The 17,924-nt window shown below is 28.6% G+C and overlaps 1 protein-coding gene and 1 pseudogene across 2 annotated transcripts; both read left to right on the top strand.

The window, feature by feature from the left end:
- Nucleotides 1–6,320: 6,320 nt before the first annotated feature.
- LOC101221475 (3-hydroxybutyryl-CoA dehydrogenase) lies at nt 6,321–9,489 on the top strand. 2 transcript variants are annotated; one of them, XM_031883564.1, is made up of 5 exons: nt 6,321–6,657; nt 8,147–8,368; nt 8,704–8,816; nt 8,940–9,127; nt 9,214–9,489. In XM_031883564.1, the coding sequence occupies exons 1-5, from the start codon at nt 6,472–6,474 to the stop codon at nt 9,261–9,263; spliced, it is 759 nt and encodes a 252-aa protein (XP_031739424.1). In that variant the 5' UTR covers nt 6,321–6,471; the 3' UTR covers nt 9,264–9,489. The 2 variants fall into 2 exon arrangements, with proteins under 2 accessions (XP_031739424.1, XP_004146246.1); XM_004146198.3 differs by having other exon boundaries at nt 8,940–9,489.
- A 4,536-nt stretch (nt 9,490–14,025) lies between these two features.
- LOC101209299 lies at nt 14,026–17,611 on the top strand (annotated as a pseudogene).
- Nucleotides 17,612–17,924: the final 313 nt, after the last annotated feature.

Here is a 17,924-nt window from a genome sequence, read left to right as displayed (position 1 = left end):
TCTTCCCCACCCCACCCATTTGTCCTTTCTTCCTTTCTTTCTTTCTTTCTTTCATTGATAAAATAAATATCTATACTCTCTCTCTCTTCATGTGATCTCACCAAACCCTCTCCTCTCTTTCTCCATCACAATTTAACTGAAGAAGCTTACTCTAACTCTCCTCTGTTTCCATACTTCATTTATTTTCTTAATCAACTCGGTTGGTTCATCATAATAAAACCATATCACTACTGCTTCCAGTTTCTAACTCATACACCCTCTATGCTACTACAACTCTACTACTAATAAAGTTTATTCTACTTCTTCTTCGAAATATTACCAAATGCAATTCTCATGGAATTAAGATAAAATAAAACTTTTAGGTGCTCTTTAGGGTAAAGATTCTTTATAATTATTATAATTACTCCTTGCTATAGTAAATGTTATCTAACTCTCCAATCACTTGTAGTAGGCACCGTTTCAAAACTCCTAATTTCCTAACATATTTGCTATTTGACATTTTTTTTATCCTTTACTACAATGTTTATTATTTTTTTATTAAACTAAAATAATCTACACACCAAACACATATTGTTATAACTCGAACTAAAACAATCTACACTACAAACATCAACTATTTTAATCAAACACCAAAAACGTAAGAATTATATTTTTTGGTTTTGTAATTTTTCTCACCTCAATATTGATATTAATTATATCTATATTTTTAACACAAAATTAAAAATTAGTATTATGGTGAAAATACATGCCTATTATTATTTATTTTGTTATATTTAAAAACAATTTATATTTTAAAATCGAGAACATTGGAGTTGATCCACAAAAATAACTCTTTTCCATACCCATACCTAAATTTCTAATCTTATTGTATTGCATCATTAATTTATATTATATTGATCAACTTCAGCTTTTTTTTTTTTTGGATTGAATTGAAATATAGTTTGTCCCTAAACCAATATTATATTTTTAGGCTTTTAGGGGAAATATCCATTTTTAGTTTTCAACTTGGTGAGATGTATTATTTTTACTCCAAATATCATCTCCACTCAATTCAACTTTGGATCTATATTTTACTACTAAAAACCAAAAAAAAAAGAAAAAGAAAAAGGATCTATTTATAAAAACGGTGCAATTTTATATTATTATTTTTGTTTAGATTTCCTTTATTTTCCTACTAATTTTTAATACACTAATAAGGTTTTTTTTTCTTTCTAAATCTGTTGTTTCTCAACAATAGTAAATTATTGCACATAATTAGTTTTAATCAATCGCACAGAATTGACCACTCAAAACCTTTTTTAAAGAAAAAAATGAAATTTCTTTTCCAAGTCATCAAAGTTGAATAAGATATATGAAATGGCAATAGGGTGAAAATTTTGAATAATTATAAATAAAAAATCCTAATATAAATATCCGTGGTTTAATTTAATTTCATCCATATAATGGTTTAGGGTTAAAATTGATTTTTTCCCCTCCATTTTTTGAAATTAATTATTTAGAGAAAACATTTAAAAAATGAAAGATTTAATTGAATGAAAACAATAATTAATTAATAAGATGAAACAAATAAATTATTCGAGTTTAAAATATTAGAATGAAAATTATTGCATTACATATATTACAATACAGTGGAGTATTAACGTATTAATTCAATAATTTAATTACTAGAATACCTTTTCTTCTATCTCTTTTTAAAGAAGATAATACGAAAACATTAAAATTACTATTAAAAATTTAATTGAAACTATAAGATTTCACGTGTACTACACATATTGCTTAACTAGTCTTTTATAAATGCTTGTAAAACCTTAAAAACGATGATTCTACTCGGTTTAATACTAATAAAAATATTCATAAAGAGAAATATCTATCAATATTGACATGTTATCGATGTATCTATTATAATGAAATCTTGATATTGATATTGACATTGATATTGTAATCATTTTTTACACTTAAGTATGGACATTACTTTTCTGGGTATTAACGTAGTTTTAACCATGCAATTACCAACAACTTGTTATGTTAATGTTACAATTAATTAAAATTGGAAGTTTGTGTGTATCACTAACTTTACATAATTAAATTTGTTTCTTAATGTTCAATAATTTGTCTTTTGAAGTATAGAAAAAATCCCATCTGTCATTAATTTTCTTTTGTATGATATTTCACAAAATTGGGATATTCTCACACATTTCACTTTTGCAAATACTTCCAAAATCTTTAACTATAAGGAATTTTATTAATTAAATGTTAAAATCTTTTTAATTTGTCACAGTCTCTTAATTCCATTTCAAGCATTGTTGTTAAGAGTGACAACATCTTAGAAAACTAAACATTTGAAGGTAAAATCCAGGCTTTCAAAACATTATTATAAACAAAATCAAGAGAATAATGTTACAGAGTAATTATATATAGAAAATTAGCAACGGGGAGCCTATAATCATCAAAGATATTATAATTATAGAGTAAGCAAAATGTTGGGTTTAGAAATGCAGTCGTCCCACGTCGAAAAGCTTTAACAAAGTCATATGGACTCCGAGCGTTATAAAAATAATCCATACCTTGGATTTTATCAATTATTTCTATTAAAAACACTTAAAATCCTGATGTATTATGTAGTTTGAGCGTGAGAAGAACGTATGAGCGAGTAGTCAAAGGCTTTGAAAAAGTGCGCTATTATAATTAAAATCGTAAGAGAGGATTACATGAGTAAATTAAATTTGCTTTATTTGAATTTTGTAAGAAAGAAGTGGGGTTGTTTTTGGGAAGAGAAAAGAAGAAGTAGAATTTGATATAATGATGGATAGAGAGGTTTGAGTGAAGGTAATGATAAAGATGATCACAAAGAGAGAAAGGCATGAGAGAAAGAAATTGATGAAAGTTAGGCACTTATGCTAACATATGGCACCACCACTTTCCACTTGACTCTTCTTTTTACTAACTTCTTTACCTACTTTTCATTTCTTATCATTATTCATCATTTAACTTTTTGACATCAATGGACTACCTCTCCTTTTCTATTTCCATCTTAATCCATTTCCTTTTTGTTTTCATGCTTTCTTAACTAAGGATTATATTTTAATTAATACTTAAAAGTATCATGTAACGTTTCAACTCACAATTTACTATATTTTTCTTTTATTCTCGTTCACTTGTTAATACTAAAACTTTTAGCCAATTGAAATTGACATCGTTTTTAAGTTGGGAATCCTTTATTACCGATACCCAAAATCAATTAGCACAATAACTCCAATGAATGATGGATTGGCGATGAATCTTTGTCATCGATGTAAAGGAAAATTATTTGAATTTTGTTATGTACAATCAACCTAATGATGACTTTAGACATTTTTTTTGTCAAAACCCTAATGAGCACACTTTCTCTCTTCGATATTTGTGTTCTTCACTCGAGAAATAGAATTTGAGTTTTTTTTTTTTAAAATGCAAGTCTTGGAAGAATAATGTTTTGTATCTTAGGGAGTTTACGGTGGTTGATATGAATTCTCTTTATGTCTTACTTTTAAGCTTTAAATTTATGAACAAAATAAAAAATAAAAAATAAAATAAGGAAAATTCCTCTATTAATTACATCCTTCAAGGGAATTAATAAGTACATGGGTACCACTCTAAGTTCTCTAATGCTTTATTTATCCGGTTAAAATAAATTACATGTACTTATTTAGATGTCAGGCTTAGTTGAAATAAATTGTATGTACTTATTTAGGTGTTAGAAATTTGTCTAACTCAACACAACACTAGTACGAGTTATTTTACAAAGTTAGGTTAAGAAAAAAAATAAAATAAAAATGTGTGATCGACATGTTGAGATGTACGTGCTTAGTATGTATATCATTATTATTAATAAGATATGTTAAACATGTAAGTTATACAAGTAATTACTCTAATTTCAAACATAAAATGTGGAAATTGCACATTTATTAGATTTAAAATATAGTTTTAAAATTGTGGCCTTTTTCTTGTTCATTGACAACAATATAATCTTTTTCACCTAAAAAATAAAATAACAATCCATAAAATAAAATTAAAAAAAAGCATAATTTTTCTTTAGACCATCTACAATTTTTAGGGTTTCAAATTTTCCAACAATATATTATTCCAACTTTCTTCTTGTCTTCTCTAAGAATTGCATAATTTCTTTTTCATGAGAATTAATAAATTTAAAAGTTATTAAAAAAAACTTTGGATAATATGAGGTTGTGAATATATTTATTATGAGAGCTAATGGTTTTTTTTTTTCAATTTAGGACAATTGTGAGTGACAGCAACATTTACCTAACAAATGTTATTTAATTTACTATAAAGTTCCCTTATATCATAATGCTTCATCTTTTCATCATTATTGGAGCATTTCTTTTGGGTCAAAATATTAGTTGGATGGTGTTGAAAACAACTTATTATTGGACTAAACAATCTAAAAAAAATTTGAGAGTTGAAACGATCTAAAAAGACCAAAAGACAATTTTACCATTAGAGTATTAGTTATGATAGTAATTAAATACATACTATACTCATATAAAACTAGCATGCATATATTATATTATATGACTACACTAGTGGTTAATTAGATTAAAACTAACATCTCAAATATGCCTAAGTAGTTGGGATATTTGCCCTGTTAATTTATCATTAAAAGTAAATTTTTTTTTTAATACTATATTTGTAGAGAAAAAAAAAAACTATTTTAATACTATTTATTGTTGAAAAATGAACTATTAAATATTAAACCATAGGTAGATTTATAAGATATAGTATAATATAAAAAATGTACATTTGGTAGAGAGCATGCAATGAATTAATATTATAGTTTTAATTAAGTTTTAGTTAAAAGGGTGTGGAGAATTAAGCTTGAATTAGTTTTAATTAAGTTTAATATGTTTGTATAAATAGTAGTGAAACTAGCTAATTCAAGTTTAGGGCATATTTCTAATTTATGTTTAGGACTAATTAATAGACATCCTCTTCATTTATCTTTTAAATAAAATTTAAGATATTTGTTAGTTTTATTTTTGTACGCACGACAATTTTTTTTGGTGTTAAGAGATATAAATTTTCCGCCACCGGTCCATTTTAGTGTTGGCTTTCTTGATGATCAAAATAGCTACTTATTGATAAAAAGAACACATTTTTAAATCTAAAAGGATCGAACTCAATCTACTTTTAAATATTACAAAATGAACAAAATATTTACAAATACGATTTAGGGTTGAGGGTTTAAGCTTTTTGTTATTATTTTTAAAAATTGTTTTAATATTTTGATACTTTAAAATAATGCCTCTTTAATGAATGTGACATCTACCCTTCTTTCAATTTTACTATTGAATATTGTCAACACATATATGATATATCAATATTTCTATAAATATATATGATTTTTATATAGTATATTCTGCCTAATGGTATACCATCAATCATTATACAATGATGTAAATTTGAATATATGATTAACAATAAAGATTATCAATTAATTTTGATAAAAATTAATTTCAACGTAAAAATATGCAGACTAAAATTGAATGTACCAAAATTATAGTTTTAGAGATAATTTTTAATAAAAGAAAAAAAATTAAAAAAAATGCATTTGAAATATAAATTTATCCCATTTAAATTAGGTTATAAATTTAGTGCAATCTATTTTCTCATTAACTCCATTACTTAATAATTTAGTTTTTGTAGTTTGAAATTAATAATAATTTAGTTTCAATGGTAGAAATTAGTACTATGGTTTAATGAAATTTGTTGCATAAATGAACTATAAACAAATTGGTTAAGACTCACTATTTTTACAATAGAAAATAATAATTAATTATGGATAAAAATATTTTTTAAAATTATAATTTTGGTAAAGTCAATTAGTGATAGCCTATTATAAACCAGTATTTACAATATGATCTGTTAGTAATAGATTTTTATCGTTATAGTCTATGATGGATTTTGATGTGTTTACAACTTTTTTAAAATGTTGTTATATATGTTAATGTTTTGAATCTAATTGCTATATTTACAATTGTCTCTTCTACCAAAGCTAGCTAGTCCACGTCATAAAGTAATAAAAAAATTATCTAAAATTAAAGATTTTTTGGTTACAAGTTTAAAAATATAAGGATTAATTAAATTGTTATCTTCAAAAATAATTTTAAATCAAATAAACTCCTTTTTTTCTTAAAGAAATATTTGAATGTGTAACGTTAAACTCTTTCATGTATATTTGAAAATGTATTTTTTAAATAGTTTGAATATATTTGAATGATGATTAACAATTTCGTATGGACTAAGCAATTTAGGGTTATTACCAATTTTAATTTGTAAATACTAATCGGTGGCATTTTATTTTGTCCTTATCAATCGAGCTTTCAATTCCCTACCAACTGTTCCTTCCCCGCAACAAATTCTTACCCGAGGCTAATCGGATGCGATCTCATTCATCGTTGCCTGAATTGGATTTTCTCGATGACGGAAATCAAGGCCATTGGAGTCGTCGGCGGCGGTCAAATGGGCTCTGGAATTGCCCAACTCGCCGCCACATACGGCCATCAAGTTTGGTTAATTGATTCAGACTCTGCTGCTCTTGCTAAAGCAACCGATTCAATTTCTTCCTCAATCCAACGCCTGGTCTCTAGAAACCTTCTCTCTCGAGTAAGAATTCTTTTCATTTACTCCAGGGCTTTGAGTGTAATCGGATCCTTTATTAGTTTTTTTATGTTACCCTTGAGTTATCTTTTATTGGGTGTTTTGTGTTGTTCATTTTATAAGAATTGCTCTTAACTAATCCAATTGCAGTGTTAGGGATTGTTATGGAGTGATTTTGAAATGTTTTTATCCGAATTGTGCACTTAAACGCCAGTTATATAGCATTAAAATTGATTTGGAATTATTAAAGAAATTTTTCGAAGTGATTTTGAGAATGACAACTAGTGATTTTAAACTATTGCCAAATCAATCTCAAGCACCCTGTTAATAATGATTAGGGTGGAAAATGCTTGATTTAGTATTATTTGGTTTACTTATGAACAACCTATAGCAGTAGGAGATTGCAGTCTCTTGGCCCTGTTTACCTTTTCTACTCAGGATAGCACTGATCTACTGTTTTAGGAAAATGAATCCTAGAGAATCCTTTCCATATTTCATGTCTCTGCAGAGAAGCTTGTGATATTATTGTACTCTCCTCCCTTACTGATGGACTAGGAACATCTGGTTTAAAGAATTTCGATCAGCTGTCGTGATGACTTCATGTTTCGATGCCAGTGTTCATACCATAGATGACAAATATTAGTGAGAGCTTGGCTAAATCATCTTGAATATAGATCAATAATTGGATTTGAAAATAGACTCGTTCAATGACATTTGATCACTGGGGAATTGGATTTGATTGGAGGGAGTAAATGAAACAAGAGTGAACCTTGATGTGCTTCTCTATAAGCCATAAGATGATGGATTGAACCCAATCTACTTTCTTACAGCTCTTCAATTTTATGCATTAAACAATAATAACTTGCAGGCTTATGTAAGCCATGAATAGTATGTACTAAATCAGTAGAGGAAAGATTTTAGAAGTGGAGAATGTTGAATGTTGAATGAAAGCCTCAGTACATTTTTTCTGGATTAGCATCCTTTTAATTTTCTATGGCGGTAAAATTGGAATGCAATTGACAGGAAAGTTTATAGGCAGCTATTGCAATATATTATAGTGCATTGTAATAAAGTGATTATAATAAATTTCTAACACTTATAGCGACTATAGATTCAACTCAAGGTAACTACCTATTTCTATACAAGCTTCTTTAACGTCAAGGTTAGGAGACTATAAATAATACAATTGGGGGGGGGGGGGAGGTTTAGTTGGTTGTTGTGTAGTGTGTGGGATATAGAACTGAGCCTCTTGCAAAGAGTTAATCTTTGTCTTTTCATTTCTTTTATTACTTGGACCAATTAATATCTTCAAAGTAAATGTTTAGTCTGCATTGAGCACAATCTGATTCCAAGTTAAAACTGATTTGTTGTATGGGTTTGACATTGATAATGAAAAGGCTGAGTTCTACCGTTCAAATGAAATTTTCTGTTTCTCTATTGAAGTTTTGCCGTCCAAATGGTAGACATTTGACCAGCTTACGAAATCACTTAACAGGAAATTGGTGCCAATGCTCTTCAACGTCTAAAATTTTCAACTGATTTAAAAGAGCTTCATTCAGCAGACGTCATCATTGAAGCTATCCTGGAATCGGAAGATGTTAAAAGAAAGCTATTTGTTGAATTAGATAAGATTGCAAAACGGTCTTCCATTCTAGCTTCTAATACAAGTTCCATCCCGATTACTCGCTTAGCATCGGCAACCACACGTCCTGAGCAGGTTTCAGCTTGTCTAATGTCTCCTCTCACATGCACGAGTGCTGATACATAATCATTAATCTTGTACAGTAAACTGTTGTTTTTCTCTTAAAGTGTCATTTACATATAGTTATACCATTTAGCGATGTGGTTTTAGCATGCATTGAATGAAAAAACCATGACCAACTAAATTGCTTGCAATAAGGGTTATATTGCTCGTGATTTCCCATATTTGATAAACATGGGATTTCATAGGAGTAATCTATATAGAATATAAAGACTGAGATGTTTCTATCTCTCCATCGTGGGATCTTCAGCATTGCAAGCTTGCCAGTGAAACTTTTGGTGCTATTGCAGGTCATTGGCATGCATTTCATGAATCCTCCACCTGTAATGAAGTTGGTTGAGATTGTGCGAGGTGCGGATACATCCAATGAAACGTTTGATGCCATAAAAATCTTGGCCGAGAGGTGATTCACTTCATTGATTGCTCTCAAATTCACCTCCGTTCCTTTTCCACCATTAGCTGTTATCTGATCTACTAACACAGGAGTACTTCACTTGACAATAGTTTAAACTTTCTTTACTTTCAGGCTTGGCAAAACAGTGATATGCTCTCAGGACTACTCTGGCTTCATCGTGAACAGAATTCTAATGCCAATGATTAACGAGGCGTTTTTTGCACTCTACACGGGAGTGGCAACCAAGGAAGACATCGACACAGGAATGAAGCTAGGAACAAATCATCCCATGGGTCCCTTGGAGCTTGCAGACTTCATTGGTTTGGATGTTTGTTTATCAATCATGAAGGTTCTTCATTCTGGGCTTGGTGACAATAAATATGCTCCCTGCCCTCTTCTTGTGCAGTATGTCGATGCTGGTCGTTTGGGAAGAAAGCGGAGAATAGGCGTATATGATTACCGTAAACTACCAGAACCAGATAAATCCAAGTCTCGACTTTGAACTATTCGAAATCGGTGAAGGATGGTTTTCTAGATGGAAATTGACACGACAGGCTAAACTTATATCTATTATATGGCTTTCAACACTGTACATGAAAATAAGCTATATTCATGCATCTTTTTTTCTTGAACAATAAAATGTGGATTTTCCTTTTCTTTATACATCATCTACTAGTTACAAGTTGGTATGCCTATCACAAACAAAGCTCATTTTATAAAATTTGGATACAAATGACAAACTTAGGAAATTCAATGGTGATTAAGCTCAATGTTGATTTATTTGGGCTTGAAATTCTAAATTGGATGGGGTTTAATAATTAAAGTTGTCTTGGCCCTAAAAAGTACGTGTGAAATGTGAAGAGCGGAGAGCGTTGAGGATTGTGTGAAATAACCCTGTCTCAAATTGAAAGTTATCAATAATAATAGTATATATCATTGATAACAATTATCATATTCTACAAAAGAAACGACTAAAATGGTGAGTATTTTATTATTTTACTTTTTTTGTATTGTATTTATAATTATTTTATCGTTGTGCTGTATGTGCTAAGATTTTTTTTTTCTTTTTTTTTTTTGCCATTTATGCAACTAACCATAAAAGAAAAGACACCTTAGAACGAACACATGTGCTTAGCCTGCGTATGAATCCCTACCGTTGTCTTACTTGAAATTTTTTATAGTTAAAAACACCTTTTTACCAATTTAGTCTATCTTTTTCACTCTATTTCTAAATTTGCGATTTTAACTTTCTAACAATTAAGCTCATAATATCTAGTAAGTACTGAACCATCTCTCTTAGTTTAGTAATTTATAATTATTTAGGCATAGTTTGAAAATTATTTAGTTTTATATGGGTGGACTTAACTTTATTTTTTTTGTCATTTTTGCAAATGAAAAGTATGTACACTATGTATTTAATTATTATAACGTGTTTTGTCATTTTTACGAGTGTCTCTAAAATGTATATAATAAAGAGAGAAAGTTAAAGCGAAAACAGTGTTTACAGGCCTAATTTAAAAAACAAAATGAATACGAAACATGACTTTAGTTTTTATTGTGAAAAATATTATTAAGGTATATAACGAATTTTTTCACACATGTAGATGGTAGAATATGGTGTAGGATGTGTTAACGGATCCATTTTCTTCTTTTTTGTGTGTGTAAAATATCATTAGTTAACCATTTATGATTTTTTTAAAAAATTGAATTATTGAAACAAAATGTCAAATGGTCAATAAAACAAATAATTATATATATTTGTAATGTTTTTCATTATATATATATATATATATAAACATATATCATTCGTGCATATAATACTTTAACAATACAATAAATAGAAATGAACTTTACCATAATTACTCAGTTAAACAATCATTTCTCAAACCCAAAACATAACTTTTAATCCCTAAATTAACTTTTAGAACTAAATATAACGATTGAAAATCAATTCTAAATATATGCAAATTACTTTTAATAGTTTTGTATCAAACATAAATTTGACTGTTTAAAAATCAATTTTACAAATTCAAATATACCTAAATCTCTTTTTTTAAAATCAACACTCCACTCATCACTTTCGAAAAAAAAGTGATTTCGCATGAATTATATAAATTTGATTTTAGAATAATATAAACTCATTTCAAATTGATTTTGAATAAATTAGTCAATAGGTGACTTTTGTTAAGTGATTAAACAAGAATAAATCCTCAATAAGGCGGTTGGAGTAAGGAGTGAGTTATATATTATAGTTTTAGGTTATTATAGTTTAGTGATACTAGTTTGTGTTTGGGACGTAGATTATTTTAGTTTGAATTATAATATTATATATTTGCAGAGTGTATTATTTTAATTAGTCTGAAAAGAAAATAGTAAATATTGTAACAAAAAATAAAAAATGTTGAATGTCAAATAGTAAAAACAGTAACAAATGGAAACTTTGGAACATCGTTTACTATAGCTAATTGAAGATTTTTAAATAGTATTTAATGTACTAGAGGTTATTATAGTCTTGTATAACCCTCGTCTCAAATCACCCCAAATAGTTATCTAATTCGATTTTTGTGTAAAATATGGTTGGTTTGTTATTTGTGAAAGCTTTTCTTTTTATTTTAAACATTGGAACAATAGATTGCAAACATTATATGTCATTGAATTGTTAATAGAACAAATGTTTTGAATTTTTCCTTACTCAAAGTATTGATTATGCATACAAAAATTTAACAATAAACAATTAGAAATACATCTTTACCAAAATTATTTAGTTAAACAATTATTTATCAAATAAATAATACAACCACTAATTTTGGATATTTTTTTAAAATTAATTTTTGGAACCAAACGTTTAATTGAAAATCTAACATAAATTTGATAGCTTAAAAATTAATTTTATAAAATCAATGGTACCAAAATCTCTATCTATAAAATTAATACTCTATCACTCCTAAGTACACCATGGAAGTAATTTTGACAGGGTTAAAATCATATTGATATTTGTTGAAATCAATTTTCTCTAAAATAGTCATATTTAAAAGAAAGAAAAAATCAAATTAAATTTTGAAAAGAAAAAATCACTTCAAACTCATTTATAAACCATCTCTAGCCAATTGATTTTTCTCTCAGTGATGATAAAATTGTCAAAATTGTTTAAAAATTATTCAAAACTAAAAATTAAGTTTGATTAATTTTTTACATTAAGAACTAAAGTTGTTATACTAAAAGTGATTTGGAAAGTGATTTTTCACCAAAAATTAAAGTTATATTAGAATAGTCTCAAATCCAAATCCAAATAAAGTTTGTGGTCTTTTCAGATATTGTTCTAGAAAGATAGTAAAATAAATTAAAATATTTATAAATTTGTCGTAAAACTATATCACAATTTATTTATAATGGATCGTGATAAATCAAGATAGACTATTATCTATGTCTATTTGTATCATGATAAATACATATAATAGTTTATCTTAGTCTATCAATTGTTTTATTTTTCTATATTTGTAAATATTTTTAAAAGTTTTTTTTGCTTTATTTATTAGTATCGTTTTTATATAGCATCATTTCATATGGTTGTGTGATTAATTTTTATTCTTCAACTAATTACACCTTTTTTTTCGTTTGATTATATTTTTTATAAAATTGAAGCTAAATGATGCGAAACAAATTAAGGAGGTCACGTGATCAGAGCAAGAAACTCTAGTTTTGAATTAGTAATTGAATTTAATCAAACAATAAGTCATTTTTTTCAATTTAATTAATCAAAAATTTTACATCCCATTTTGGGTAGGGAAATTTTTAAAAATAGTAGATTTTACAAAATATTTACGACTTATAGCAAATTCTATCACTGATGGTCATTAATATACTATAATAATAGAAAACTATAATGATAGAATCCAAAATTTTGCTATAGCTTATAAATATTTTAATTTATCTTTTTATTTTAAAAAATGCCTTTTCGATTATCTAATTTCGACTAATATTGGCCATCGTCCCAGATCTAATACACACAACTCATATTCAATCTCACCAACTTTCCCTCTCTTAGGTTTTTCTATTCCTTTCTTTTCTTTTTCTTTCTTTCTTCTTTTTAATATTTTGAAATTTTGCTTGTTTTATTTTGGGATATTATTGCTTTTCTTTCTTTTATTATTTATTTTGGAGTGTTCTAGTTTCATTTTAGTTGAGATTTTTTTTGTTCACCTATTTTAAATTTTGGTTGCATTTTGTATCATGGGTTGTTTTGAAAATTTGAGTTTCTTTTTTTCTCTTCTTAAAATGAACATCATTTAATAAATTGACATGACATGTGTACCCAAGTCAGAATGAAAGGTTAAAAGATGGCATTGAATAACCTCTAGTTCAAATCAAACTTTTTTCTAATCTTTATTATTATTATTATTTGACAAAGTCTTTGTGCTTTTCCTCTCTCTCACAATTTGTTTTGTCACATATTTACAACTTTTTTTAAATAACTTTAGTGCTATGCTTTAGAGTCTTGGTCCATGTAGTTTAAAGTGCCAATCATTTGAATGTTTACGTTCCATTTTTTTATCAAATGTGTTGGAACTTTCAAAAATCTAGTAATTTTTATTGTTTAATTCGAGATTGTTCTTAGAATTCTTTTATTTATTTGATGATTCTATAGTTGTAAGCATCTAAGATATAGAATGGAACATTAGTAGCGAAATAATAGAGCTAAAGCGGGTCAAAACGGAGTTTAAATGCATCAATTGAGAAAGATAGGGCTAGAATGATAAAAATGTGTCATTTTCTTGTCCTAGTGTTTGCAATGTTTCAAAGACAAGGTGCATGTACAAGTTTGTTAGCACTGAAATGCTCTACTCTCACGTTGTTGTTTCTTAAATAACCTTAGAAAGGCTGGAGAGGACTCACCCATAGAATCTATAAAAAGATGGTGGTTCATCGTAAAAAAAAAACATGGAGAAAGAGCAAAGAAGATGGAAGATTGTAGAGAGCCATTCTTGTTGGAGCTTAGTGGGTTTGAAGGAAAAAAAGAGAGATGGTGGAAGAATCAAAGCTTCAACTTTTACTTTCCCTTCCATTGATTCTTACAAATGTATTCTACTATATGATAACTTTGGTCTCTGTTATGTTTGCTGATCATCTTGGTGAACTTGAGCTTGCTGCATGCTGCTACTCTTGCTAATAAATACTTTGGCTAGTATTACTGCCTTTGCTTTCGTGGTATCTCACTTTCTCTCTTTCTTTTTGTGATTTCATGATTTTGGGAAATGAGTCTTTAACTATCTCATTTATGCTGTTAAGAGATGAAAATGGAAGAAATTGGAAATGGGTTGTGTTTACAATGATAAGAAGCTCACTCTTTTTCTTCTTAAGGTCATTATTGTTCCCACCAAAATTGCAGACAAAGGTTAAGAGATCATAGGTTGAATTCAAACTCAAGGATTAATAGGTATTGATCGCTGCCTACTTAGAATTTAATATCTCATGGTTTTATTTACACTCATATATTTTAGAGTTCAGGCAACTTGTGTTGTGAGATTAGTTTAAGGGTAAATAAGCTGACTTTGATAGTCATGAATATCAATAAAAAAAAATTCAGATAAAAATCGTTTTGTGTTAGCCTATGGAACAAAATCTTTATCTCAGAGAAGATGAGTGAATTTCTAATTCTTCTTCATCAATAGTTAGGGAGAATAGTTTGATGTCCAAGATTTTTGTTTTAGGTCCACATAGGCCTCAGTTACTGCTTTTTTTTTTAAAAAAAATGAAAGAATGTAGGTTCTTTTGAAACAAAGGAGAAAGTAAAGTTCAGGGTACTTTTATAATTAAAGTTATAATTAATTATGATTCTGAAAAAATTCTTGTGAACTTGATGGGTAACTTCTCATTTCTCTACATGTTGAAGGGAAGCAAGCAAGGATTGGATGACTGAAAAGATTGTCAACATCTATATAGAATCACAAAATTCTCCTTTTATTGGCATAGTTGAAACTTTCTAAAGTTAAGGATCAACACAACTATGAAAGTTGAAGCATCAAATTTGCTATTAATAGCATATCAAGCCATTAAAAGATGCCTCTACTTGGTGGTATGATCTGTTGTGTGGTAATCTCTAATATTTACAATATTTCAGCCCATAGCATATAAGAAATGGAGTATTCAACTATTATGAGGATGTCAAAATTTGTTGCATTTTCCTATCCAAAGCTCATTAACAACACTAAAACTCAACTTTACCTCGTTAAAATTTGTTCTAAATTCCAAAGAGAATTTGCCTATGATTATGATAACTCGGCTTTATCTGTTTTGGTTTTAGTAGTGTACCTCTTTAGGCAGTTAACTTGTTTCTTGTTCTTTAGACTGGACTGAGCGGAGCGCTTGAAACACTTTGTGGCCAGGCATTTGGTAGGAAGTTTTATGGGAAGATGGAGTTGTATCTTCAAGGCTCTTGCATCTTAACATTCTTTTGTTCCATCATTCTATCGGTTTTATGGATTTACACAGAACAAATTCTAGTGTTGCTCTATCAAGAACCAGAAATTTCAAGGATATCTGCAATGTATATGAAGTTTCTCATCCCAAAATTATTTGCATATGGCTTACTCCAAAACATCATGAGATTCCTCCAAACACAGTTTGTTGTCATGCCTTTGGTTCTCTTTTCTACTGTCCCAATGCTCATCCACATACCTATTGCATACGGTCTTGTTCACTAGACACATCTCGGTTTCAATGGAGCTTCATTAGCTGCTTTAATCTCATTATGGGTGGCATGCCTGATTTTGGCCATATGTGTACTTAAAGCAAACAAGTTTGAGAAATCTTAGAATGGCTTCTCATTAGAAGCTTTTAGCTATAGTCTTTCAAGCTTAAAGCTAGCTATTCATCTGCAGCAATGTTATGGTAAGCATCCTCCACTTTTTGCCTTGAATGAAGCTTATGGAATAACATGTCGATTGGTCAACCAATTGGTAACTCATGGGTCTTTCTTGCTTTCTGTTATTATAATCGGTTAAAGTTTGGAGTATTGGACGGTCGAGGTTATGGTTTTCTTAGTTGGACTGATGCCAAACTCGAAAACAAGTACTTCACTGGTAGCAATGTGGTAAGTAAATTCTATTTGTCATGTTGTTCTCAGTCCTTCCCATTTTTCTTATTTAATTTTCCTTTTCTTGATCCTTTAGTGACAGTACACAAACCATTGCCTACATGATCACTTGTGGACTCAGTGCTACAGCAAGGTTTGTTATTTCTACATAGATTGAATTGGGTTTTAATTTTATCTCAATTGAAGTATTGATATGATTAAGTGATTTTTAATCCATCAGCTTAAACTTCTAGGCATTTCCAACTAATTAACTATAATAATACTATTCCAAAATCCTTTTTATTACAATGTTCATTATTTTCTGCCCATTCTCATTTTCTTTTATGTTATAGAATTTATTATTTTCTAGATAGACTAAAATAGTTTGAATCACAAACACAAACAATTATAACCCACAACTTATGGTAATTACTAGCTATAATAACACACTTAACGTTCGAACATTCCCTAGTTTATTGAACTCAAATCTTAATATAATTTCCTAATTTAACCTTCACATGTACCTTATTTTATTTTTTTCACCATCTCCTTCTGCAACACTAAATATATTGGAAGTTTTCCTTCTCAAACAAATGATACTTTCCGACAGCACAAGGGTTTCAAATGAATTGGGAGCAGGCAATTTTGACAAAGCCAAAACTGCCATGTTTGCAACTCTCAAGCTTTCTGTTCTCCTTCCTCTGCTGGTTGTTTTAGCACTTGCATTTGGTCATAACACCTGGTCTAGCTTCTTCATCAACAATATTACAATAATGGATGAGTTTTCTTCCATGGTGCCATTTCTTGCTATCTCCATAACGCTGGACTCAGTGCAGGGCGCATATCAGGTTCGGTGCTAAAGAAAACATCCTTCCCATTCATCATTGCCATCGTTCTTATAATTACCATTCAAGTGCAAGGGTAGCTAGAGGCTATGGGTGGCAGCACTTGGTTGTATACATAAACTTGTCCATGTTCTACTTTATCGGTGTCACAATATCGATCCTTCTTGGGTTTAAGCTTAGATTATATGCTAAGGTGACAAACTTTACACACAATGTTCATAACTTCATCGTTAAAGACATTGGTATAGTTGTTTGCTCTTCATTTTCTTGTTGATTTGATATTGATGCAGGATTTATGGATTAGGTACATATGTGGTCTCTCGTCACAAGTGAGTTCTCCTTTTAGTTGCTTTATCTGCAAAATGGATTAAAATGGATCAACCTGATTATGAAGTAAAAAATATTTCTAATCTAGTTTAATAGAAGTTTTTAGGAGTGAGTGTAAACAGAAATGCTTGAAAAGGAACCTTCAAATCTTGTTTGATAATAATTAGTCGTCAATTTTCTATTTTTGAAAATTAGACTTACATATTTATGTCTTCCTTTTCTAAGTTCTGTTCTTGAAAACAATCTTGTAAAATATTCTCCAAGTTTTAAAAGTAGACAATAGATTCTAAAAACCTCCCTTTGAAGTTGAAAGCATTTTTAAAAATTTTAAATATGATTTTGATATTTAAAATAAAAGGTTTGAAAGCTTTTTAAAAATTTATCCAAAAGCCTTTTTGACTTTGGCCTATTGATTCAAGTTTTAATTCACTTGTAACAATTTAAAAACCGAATTAGAAGAGATGGAAGAAAAGATAACTAAACAAGTACAATAGAATGTTGTTTTATCATTTTTTTAAAACGTCAAATTTAACCATTTAAAACTTCGAAAGATATTTATAAATTTTAAAAAAGTAAATCATTTTAAATAACAAAATTTCGAAAGATATTTATAAATATATCAAAATATCACAATATATTTGATCTATCTTAATATAGTGTAAATAAATGTGATATTTTATTATGTTTTGGCTCATTTTTGTTATATTGCAGTTTATAAAATTTATTTAAATTAATAATTAAATTATTTTTACTCTAAAATTAAGTTATAAACATTGTTATTAGTATTGTTTAGAGTAGGTAAATGACATTTTTATGTATTACAATCATTTGTAATTGATCCTAGCGATAACCACACACGTATATATATAACAT

This window comes from Cucumis sativus, chromosome 3, assembly GCF_000004075.3.
Source record: "Cucumis sativus cultivar 9930 chromosome 3, Cucumber_9930_V3, whole genome shotgun sequence".
NCBI classification, from domain to species: domain Eukaryota; kingdom Viridiplantae; phylum Streptophyta; class Magnoliopsida; order Cucurbitales; family Cucurbitaceae; genus Cucumis; species Cucumis sativus.
Note: the sequence above shows the minus strand (reverse complement) of the source record. Positions and strands in the feature narration are given on the sequence as shown.